This window comes from Fukomys damarensis, unplaced genomic scaffold, assembly GCF_012274545.1.
Source record: "Fukomys damarensis isolate Sample0158 unplaced genomic scaffold, DMR_v1.0_HiC HiC_scaffold_15, whole genome shotgun sequence".
In the NCBI taxonomy this organism is placed as follows: domain Eukaryota; kingdom Metazoa; phylum Chordata; class Mammalia; order Rodentia; family Bathyergidae; genus Fukomys; species Fukomys damarensis.
In genome coordinates this window covers 10,674,057-10,684,890 of record NW_022900927.1, presented here as the reverse complement: position 1 = coordinate 10,684,890, position 10,834 = coordinate 10,674,057, and the positions used below count along the sequence as shown (strand labels likewise).

The following is a 10,834-nucleotide window of genomic DNA, read 5'->3' as shown; positions in this document are numbered from 1 at the left end:
GGAAAAAAAAAAAAAAAAAAAAAAAGAAAGAAAGTGAGTTAAGGACATTCAGACAAACGATATCTGAAGAAATGATGGAGGAATTTCTTCAACCTGAAAAGAAAAGACATCAGAGACTCAGATCTTCAGGAACGAACAAAAGGAGCAGAAAACAACAGATATGTGTAAAAACATGTTGTATAATTTTGTATTACCTTCTTTAAAATGCATTCAATCAAAACAAAAATGTTTATGAAGTGTTTTTGAAATGTGTAACATTTAAGGTCGATTATGATAAGGTAAGGATATGTGCTGGAATACCTAGCACAAGCATAAACAAACAAACAAACAAATAAGAATATATTTAAAAATGTAAAATTGGATAAAAATAACCAATTAATTAAAAACCCGGTAGAAACAATGTAGAAGATGAATACAATACAATAAACAAGTAGATTTAAATCTGACCATATCGATAGTTGAGTCTTGAAGAAAAAATGGCATAGAACTAGCTTTAAAAATGAAAAACTGGAACAGTCATATGCTACTTACAAGAGATGCTTTTATATATAAAGACATTGATTAATGGTAAAAGGATGGAAATGGATATATCATGTAAGTATTAACTAAAAGAGCTGGAACAATTGTATTAATATCAGGCAATATAAATTGTAAGGCAAGAAATGTTATTGGAAATAGAAACATTTCACAATGGCAAAAAGGTCAATTCATAAGAAATATATAGAAATCATCAATAAGTATTCACCCAATAACAGTGCTTATAAATTCATGAGGAACGAAAAGCAGAACAAAAGGAGAGATAGACAAAGATACAGGTACTGTTGAAGAATCTAATATTAGTAATTAATACACAAATTTCTACTAATAAAATATTTGAAATTACAAGTAGAAAATATTAATAATCAACACTATAACAATTCATACCACAATTAGAAAAATTATCTCAATAACAAAAATTGCAACCAGAAAAGAATAAATATATACAAAAGATTTGAACAATAAAACAAATTAGCTTGATATCATTTACTTTATCAGACAGCTATACACAGCTACTGAAAACTATTCTTTTAAGGTAGATGTACCAAGATAGGACCTTATATTGGACCACTAAATAAGTCCTAGTATTTCATGGGATTATTTCCCTCCCTTGACAAATGCTATTAAGAAGTCAAAAGGAGGAGAACTGAAAACACGTCATTGTGTTTTTCAGTTAGGAGATTATTGTGATTTGGGTGAAGCAGAGTTAGTGCGATACTGAGTTTTAAGCCATGTTATAGTGGTCCAAAGTGTGAATAAAGGCGAGGACAAACAGATCTGAGAACAGCTGCCTCTCCCTGGAGGTTTAGGAAGGAGAGAGATAGAGCATATATTTATTAGAAGGGGTGGGGATAAGACAATTTTTTGTTTTAAAACCGGGCAGAAAGGCAAACATGGTTTTTGAATGAAGAGGGAAGCAGGTGGAAAGAAATGTGAAAGGGAGACAAAAGGATCTATAAACAGGGGCTAAAGTCCTGGAGAATTCAAAGTGGAAGGAAATCAAGAGAAGAGGTTAAACGATTAGCTCTGGACACGAATAAGGAAATCTTGTCTCCTCAAAGAGCAGAAGGAAAACACAAGATAAAATAGATGCAAGAAGTACTTCATCTGAAATGTTAAGCAAGTATAGAAAATTTTTATACAGTATACTACACATTAGTATTTGCAACTAATTTAAGATGCAATATAAAAACATGCCTTTTGACAAAACATTCTTAAAGGTTTTAAATCACATGTACATAAGACTGCTTTACTTTTACTTAGATTTCTTTCTCTTTTTTTTTAGTTTTAATTTAGTTTATTGGTACATTTTAGGTATATAGTACAGTTACATTCATCACTGGGATCTTGTACCTTTACATGACAGGTCTTGGTTCTCATTTTTCCCCCTTGTCCCTGCCCTCCCTCACCCCCTCCTCCCCTCCCCTTTTACAAATACTTTGTTTCCATTTTCTCATATTTTTCTTCTTTTCCCTTATTCCCTTTTGCCTACCCTTCCCACTTTCCGTACACCTTTAACCCTTTTCTTCCTATTTCACATTGTTAATTATCTCATTAGGATCTTATGTACTATTGCAGTTTTTCACTCCAGAGAAACTATTCGGTATTTACACACGTGTGACTTATTTATTTCACTTAGGAGTATATCCTCAAAATGTATCCATTTTCCTATGGATGACTTTCTTACTTCTTTCTTTTTCTTTCTTTCTTTCTTATTGGGGTGGGGGGAAGGAGGTAGAAGGAGAGGCGAAAGAGTCAGGAAGTTGAAGGAATTAATTTCCAATGGCCTCCTTTCTCTGTAAAATAGAAACAATGCTATCTATTAAGAAACTGGGGCAAAATGGAGGCAGAAATATTTGAGCAAAGCAACATTTTAAAATATCTGCTATAAGGAAAAAGAAATAACACTAATCTCAAACCGAGAACTTTGATTTGTCTTGTTTTCATTAAGAGCACGACTAAAACAAGCAAACAAACAATCAAGGAAAAAACCCTTCGGTAAAAAAATCCTAGTACAAAAATTGACAAAACAATGAACAAGCAATCAGGAAAAAGTACCCATATGATATATAGGAAACAATCTCTATCCATTCCCCCAAATTTCCAAAATATAAATTCAATGAAATATGCTAAATCCTATCAGATAAGGAAAAAACAAGTTATGTGCCACTGAAACTAAAATTTTTATACTTTGGTGATTTAGATTTCTAAGGAGTTTAAGGATGGATTGATGTTACTTTACAAGGATCTGCTCTTTGCCTTGGGAAAAAATTGTACAATTCCACCTATCTCCATGTGTCTCCTCTATCCCACCCTACAGAAGGAAACATTTCTTTAACTGATTAGGATTTAGACATATGAGTTGGTTTGACCAAGTGCTTAGTGGTGCTGCAAGTTTTTGTCAATCTTTCTGCCGTGTTTCATTTGTCACGAGAAGGTGTCCACCAAACAAGAGTTGTTTCCATACCGAATACAGCAATTAAATAACTTCTTGGAATTCCTGAAATGGTTTTAGACTCACAGAACTTTGTAGTGAAGGATTCCTTTTAAATATGTAAGGAAAATGAAAAACAAAGTGCTAATGTATCACACAAATATGTTTATTACTTAAATGTTTATAAATTACAAGATTTTAATCACAAATGAAAACATTTCTGGGAAATGTTACACACTCCATATTAATGGTTGTTACTGGTTTAAGGCACATAGTGCAAAATACTTCTTTTCTGATACAGAGATCCCCTAATGTTTATTCAGCCACACCGGCGCAAAATTGCTTTAGTACCTTATATGATACGATATATCTCTAGTAGATGTTGGGGGCACTTTGTTGGTAAAACTAGTATATTACTTTTAACTGGCAAAAATCTCTTAGTAGATTCTGTTTGTTTGTTTGGCTTTCAGAATAGATGGCCATACAAAAATATTTGTCAATCTCCCTTTTAAAATCATATTATGAAATAATACAGAATTAAATGAGCCAATGGAAAACAATCTCTTTTAACATCTGTGAATTTCCCTCTGAAGATTTCATTTTTATGCTCTTTTTTTGTTTTGACCTTGAGAACCTCCAATATAAAATAACTTGAATATTTCTAATAAAGTCTTTATATATGTAAATATAATTTTATGTTTACCAAAATAAGTTCTTCAAAATTTCAAGAATTCTCACTTTTCAATTTGGTTAATAAAATACAATACATAGTGTTGGGAAAATAGATTTTTAAAAGGCTAGTTATAGACATATATAATAGTTATAAAGTTATGATACTATATAAATATTATAAAAACAACACATTGCTCTTATAAGTACAATCAAATTGGAGGTAGATTTTTTAAAAATCAAATTATAATATATCATGTCTTCGGATACCCACAACATTTTATATATAGTATTTAATGCAAGCATGAATTTTTAATACAAAATTTGTATCACATTTTTAGGACTATTTTTTTCTCTTTGAAGCACCACAATCCACGATTAAAATTAAAGGAAAAAGTAAACAACGTATCTACACTGTATCAGTAGAAAGTATGATGGCTATGTACTTTTCATATTCACATGACAAATTAATAATGTTTATAGCATTGACTAAAGCTTTTTCTTCTAATTTTTACTTACTCCATTTTAACAAGAAAAATAAAGATTTGATTGTACAGCAGGATACTGAGCAGACATTTACATGTGCTTGGTTTAATGGTACAATATAATTGTGGTCCAGTCTAAGCTGTTAACAGAGACATTGTCTTGGCATAATCTTTCAAACATGCTTGTATTCCCTAGCATATATTATGTTCTTCTAAGATATTCCTGGTTATGTATCAGTTATGCTTTTGTTTATGGGTTCCAGTGATTCAGATCCCTGATGAGCACCTTAAAAAGGAGGCTGAGATGCATTGAATATGGAAGTCTCAGGGAGGAAGAAGCGAAGAAAGGAGCACCAGTATTCGCGTTTTAGACAATCCTTTCTCTTCGAGGCATCCTTCCCTCTTCTGAATGTTCATGTTACTTGAATTGGGAGACCAGTCGTCATGTGAGGAACACACTTTCCACAGAACCCTCCACATCTACCAGAGACTTTGGTTCCATCCTGAAAATAGAAAAGGGCCAAAATGCAGAAGAATATTATGCAAGTGGAGATCTCAGTACATAGAGCAGAAAAAGCGGCTGCTTTGAACCATATGGCGGAAATCGTTAGTCTGTGGTCCTGTAACAATTGTATCTGAGGTCAAAGATAGTGCCATTTCACTGTTTAGTTCAAATTGATGGTTATAGGGAAGTTAAAAGGGAATCACATACTCTGAGATTCATATCAACTGTTTGATAATTATAAAAGAAGTACAACATAGCCACACATCATCTCAATCACATTATTTTTCATCGTGGTATCTCTTTGGGCTTCAGTGAGTTGAATGTTCTGTTCAATATATTCAAAAGTTTATATGGATTCACTTAGACCAAATTTTTAAAACACGTTATACAAACTTGACCTTTAAAATATAAAACTCATACTCTACCCGATTCATCTGAAACAGCTCATGAAATCCTTAGAAACAAATCATGAAAAAAAGTATGTGGTAACATGAAAAGAAAAAAACAACACAAAACAGCAACCAGACTGGAGCGGTAATTATGACAGTGGAGGACTGGAAAGAGCAGCGTGGAGCCGTGCTGAAGAGGAGGCTGCCTGCAATGGGTTGAAAGGAGCGTCCCGCCCAGAGTGTTTTCCATCTTTAGGTCCAAATCAAAAGGACTGAGGATGAGACAAAAACAGATGGACCCCATATCATTTCTGGAGAAGGTAAGTTGTTATTTTTCCTTTAGCAAGGAAAGGAAGAATAAAGAAGAAAACTTTCTGTTTCTTGGGACATTCTGAGATGGGAGCTTGTTTTAAGACTCGGGGGTTTTAAAGTTGCTTTTTCTATTAGCCCGGTTAACTTCAGAGGATCTAAGTAAACAGAGAGAGAACAATGGCAAACACTTCGTTTTGTATACTTTTTTATTCCCAAATAGATCACTGAAGTAAAAATTTCTTTACTAAATTTAGAGTGAGATGAAAATGTTTGCATTTCTACTAATGTATTGTGGTTTCTTAAGTCTTGGTTTTATAACAGCTATTAGGTTTCCAAACAAGGTTATCATTTTTATTTCATAGGCACCTGACAGATTCAATAATTTTTATAGTAGTTTTAAATAAGTTAGAAATAGGTGGAGGTAGAAGTTTTCCATGAATTACATGAATAATTAATCTTGAATATTAATAAATAGTCATATCTTCTGGTGACTTTGCCCAGAATACAGTTTTAAAAAAATTTTTTTTAGAATACAGTTTTAGATTTAAACAAGAGATAGCAAAAAGTAGGATTCGTAATCTCAAGAAGTATTCATTTTATTGAAATATTTCACATTTTACCTGCTCTGAGTATATTTTAAATGAGTAATGAGCTTATTCCTATTCTTTGGCCAAAAAGATTATACCCAAATATGTTAAATAAGCACCTAAAAACATTTTTGAAAGCCTATTAATTTAGCATATAGGAGAATTAATAATAATTCAATCATTCCACTATTAAGGCATAATTTTATAGTCCAGAAATAGAGTTTGAAGGGATCTGAATATGAGAATACTGAATTTCACTTATAAATAATGTTTATATAGATAGGAGTATGACATTCGACAGTTTATGAAAAGAAAGAAGAATCACAAAGCATTAGAGTGAGTAGGAGCTGTTTCTGGTGCTGACTTACGTGTAATAATGGTGCCAACGCTTACAGCCCATACATAGAGCCATACTAGCCAAGACACAAGGACTCTAAGGAATGGAAGGAGCTTACTGAGGCGTTCACATCAGTAAGATGGGGATGTGGAATGAGGAAATACAAAGAATGAAAATGTGCTAAGTACATGTGCCAACTCCCCACAATGAAGGGACTTGTGTGCTGTAAGCAGGTGCTAATAAAAAATTTAAAAATAACTATATAAACTATTAAAATAGTTATAATTATATAGAGAAATACAATACAGTAATCTTTATATGACAAAATAATATTACCGACATTGTTTTCTGCACTGTTATTTAACAATGCAATCTACATGAAGATAGCCCAGAAAATTTGGTACAACATAAATAAATAAACCTAATTCTTGAAAACACTGGGAAAGATCTGCCAAATGACAAATGGTCTCAGTACTCCCATCCTAAATTAAAGCAGTGAGATAAGTAAACCAAAAATTTAATTCCCACTTTGAAATATTAAACCCTACAAGTCTTTAATAATTAAGGTATAGTTGAAAGCATTACCTCTTTCTGAAATGTCTCCGTTAGCTCCAGACTTGAGACGGACAAAGTTTGTATGTCTTGGCATTCGGTGTTTCATGATAGCTGTAGCCCATGTGTGGAGATTTAGATGATGATATAGATATAGATATAGATATGGATTTAGGCATAGACACTGACCTGAATATGCACAGGTATATTTTCACAAGATGATGTTGTATGCTATTATGTGGTATACCCTATATGCTATTATGTGATATGCCATAATTCTCCAGTCACTAACTCTGTGTAACTTAAATTTGAAGTAGAGAACCTTTAAAGCTACTTCATAACACAGCCATGGTTCACCTGGCTCTTCGTCCAGCAGGACTTACCTGAGATCTGTGTATTGTGACCGAGGCATACCTCCCCTGAGCAAGCCATTTTGCTGTGCTAGATATCTTCATTCCAGTTCCTGCCAGATTAATGCTGAACTGTCCCTAGATTGTAAACACAAAGCAAAAAGAGATGCATTCATAAAATATTTAAGAATACTTTTGTCTGGAAGCATCAAATGACTCAAATTATTTTTCAAGGGTCTTTTATAAAACGAAAGAAAGAGCACTCGTACAACCTTACTGTAAAGAAGACAGATCAGTTAAGGATTTTAAAAATTGGTTAGAAATAAATCTTCTCAATTACAAGTGAGAATTGAATTAATACCACATGTTATTTGCACTGCAGGAATTCTGTCTAAGACCAGGACTCTAGAACTTGACAGCTAGAGATAATGGTTCTGTAACGATTGCCAAGTCCTGACAGAGAGGGATTCAGATTAACCTTTCTCCTGTTTCAACTTTTTATTATGAGCTTAAACCTTTTATGATATGACACTTACCTAATATGTTTTCTGGAATCTTCTATTATTGTGCCACCCCCTTTTGTGGTAAAATTATTACTTCTTGCACTCCTAAATGTGGCATTTTTATCCTAGCTTTTACACCCTTTTTAAAACATCCAGAAGTGGATGTGTGATGCCCCATGATTTATACACATGGTGTGATATGAGGACCCTGGCAGTTTTATATACGAATTCTTCTCACATACAACACCAGTTTTATGTCAAAATACTTAACACTATCTCTGTTAATAATTGGATTTTGTGTATCCATTGATTGAGAAAATGAGCACCACGTCATTACAGTACAGATTTATATACCGAAGAGCAGAAGTACTTTGTGCTAATTCAGCCTACTGACAATGTTCAGAAAGCCTGAAAATTTGGAGCAATGTAAGGACATTCTCAGACACATCATAGTACTCCCGTGGCCCAAGACGCTCACAAACCTTGAGAAAGACTTGAGATTTATGTTACGTGAATGAAAATATTACCTTGTCGTGAAGGTTAAGGTTAAGTAAGCATTAAATATATTTGTACTATGAATTATTATTATTGTTTAAAATAATCAGATATCAATTTAGTAGAAGCCTTCCATTGTATATTATCTAAAAACAAAATCAGATGCATTTATAAAACAATGACAATACAGGATTATTCATAGCAGCAATAATTTTACATAACTTCCAAATACTTGCAACATCACTTGGTTCTGAAATTTAGAATATGACCTGTACATTCGCTTCATTGCTGTATTCCCAGGATAGGGCCTAATACTCAAGAAGTGTTGTTGAAGGAATAAATTAAGCACAGGACTTAATATCCATGTTAAATAGAGCACCAAAAGTAAGTGCATGAGCACACAGTAAAACCCTTCACACCCCGCAGCGGTGAACGGCAATGCCACCACCAAGCACATTAGCATTTTATATCAGTGGACAGTTGAATGAGAGAACTAATTCCTTGCTAATATTATGTGATAATTAATTTTGATAATACTATTTGATAATTAATCTGATACAGTTTTTGTACTTTATACTCTATCCCTTCAGAGGTAAGCGTCTCACCAAATAATCTTCCTACAAAGTGGAAATAGATTCCGTGATGCTCGTTCTCTGTAAGCAGATTCTCACTGTCTAGGTTGAGCCATGCAGTTTTTACCACCCAGCAGCACTGCCATGCCGTTCATCCGTTCATTCTCCACCTCCAGGCTAAATTTCACTTGGAGGCATCTACACCTGTTCTCAGCAGACATTAAGGACAGAATCCAGCGGACTTCCCAGATGCTCGGATGTCATTGGTGCAGTCAGCGGGGTCCGGAAATACGCATGACTCTGTTTCCCTGCGCTACTTTTCATGAGCGTTGCTTCTGTTCTTAGGCCTCATTTAAAAAGTTACATAATGAAATCTCTAAAACTGGCAAAATAATTCATCTGAAATTTGGGATGATTTTGACAGGGGGTAAAAAATACATTGATATTTATTTGTTCAAAATTGAATGGCAAAGAATCAAATACCATGGAAGTTCAGAGGTCAGGATTCCTTTTAAATCTGGTGTGTGAAATATCCTGTGTACATAAATACATATAATGCAAGGAAGAGACCTGTGAGTGCTATAAGGAAGGGACTAGTACCTTCCTATGTAATATCCAAAGTAATAAATGAGTGAATGAATGTATTAATTAGTTTACTTACCATACTTCATTGGAAATTAAAATGTAAATGTCCATAAACCCAGTTTTTAACTTGAAAAACTTAGTACACTATGGGAGCTAATAACAAATGTCTATAATAGTAAATAGATGTTATTATGTATACTAAGATATAAAATAGGGCCAATGGTTTCGCTTCCTGCCTCACATGCATAAGAGCCTGAGTTGGATCCCTGGTACCCCCCAAAAAAAGATATAAAATGGTTCTGGGTGTTATAGATAGATAGTAAAAAAGGTTGTTGCAGTGAAAGTTGTGAGAGTGAAGCAAGTAAAATGCATTATTTCACAAAGTTAACATTTTTGTGGTAAAAGTAACTAAAATGTGACTAAGTTCTACATTACATCTCTAGACTTGTTCATCTTGACTTGTTCATGGGCCATCTGCATCGTCTGACCTGCATGTCCCTATTTCTTCCCCATGCCTTCCACCAGTGGTCATTATTATTCTGTTCTCTAGCTCTCTATAACTGAATTTCTTTAGATCCACACATACTTCAGAAATATGTAGTACTTTTTTCTTTCTGAATCTAGTTTATTTATTTATTTTTTTAGCCTAATGCTCTCCAGGCTCTTTTATGCTGTGGAGAATGATAAGTCCATAGTCTTTTTTAGGGCTAAATAATATTCCACTGTGTGTATGTGTCATGTTCTTTATCTGTTCAATCACTGATGGACACATAGGTTGTTTCCAGATCTTGGTGATTGTGAATAATGCTGCAGTGAACCCAGGTGTGCAGACACCTTTATGAGGTGTTGATTTAATTTCCTTCTGGTATATGCCAAACAGTGTGGTTGCTGGATTATATGACAATTCTATTTTCTTTAGAAAATTCCAACTGTTTTCCATAATGATTATACCAATAAACATTCTTACCAAGTGCATAGGCTGAGTTCACCTTTGAGTTTTTTGTATTCCTTTGAGAATTGTCTATTCGGGGATTTTATTTTTTTAATTAGATTTTTTTTTTTTTTTTGCTATTGAATTGTATGAGTCCTTTATAAATTTTGGATATGAACCTTTTATCTGATATATGGTTCACAAATGCTTTCTCAATCTGTAGCTTGCCAGTTCATTTTATTGATTGGTTCCTTGTATGTATAAAAACTTTTTTGGTTATATATGGTCTCTGTTTATTTTTGCTTTTGAGGCCTACGTTTCTGAAGTGAAACATACAAATTCATTGCGAAGGCCAATTCTAGGAGCTTTTCTTTATGTTTTTCTTCTGGAAGTTTTGTAGCTTCTGGTCTTACTTTAAGGTTACTTTTATCCATTTTGAATTGATTGTTGATTATGGTATAAGATAAAAGTCTGATTTCACTCATTTTTATGTGAAAAATCCAGATTTTAACATCATTTATTGAAGAGATTGTTCTTTTTCCATTGTGTTTTCTTGGTGCTCTAGTCTAAAACTACTTAAAGTCATGTTTG

The 10,834-nt window shown here is 33.4% G+C and overlaps 1 protein-coding gene across 7 annotated transcripts in view; it reads right to left on the bottom strand.

Annotated features, from left to right (window-relative positions):
- Nucleotides 1–3,996: 3,996 nt before the first annotated feature.
- Adamts20 (ADAM metallopeptidase with thrombospondin type 1 motif 20) overlaps nucleotides 3,997–10,834 on the bottom strand; it is a 275,934-nt gene continuing 269,096 nt past the window's right edge. For all 7 annotated transcript variants that reach the window (XM_033763587.1, XM_033763582.1, XM_033763583.1 and 4 more), the window contains 2 exons: nucleotides 7,191–7,295; nucleotides 3,997–4,628 (listed from right to left, as the gene is read on the bottom strand). In XM_033763587.1, the coding sequence (XP_033619478.1) occupies nucleotides 4,539–4,628; nucleotides 7,191–7,295 (195 nt within the window). In that variant the 3' untranslated portion in view covers nucleotides 3,997–4,538. The remainder of the gene's footprint in view (nucleotides 4,629–7,190; nucleotides 7,296–10,834) is intronic.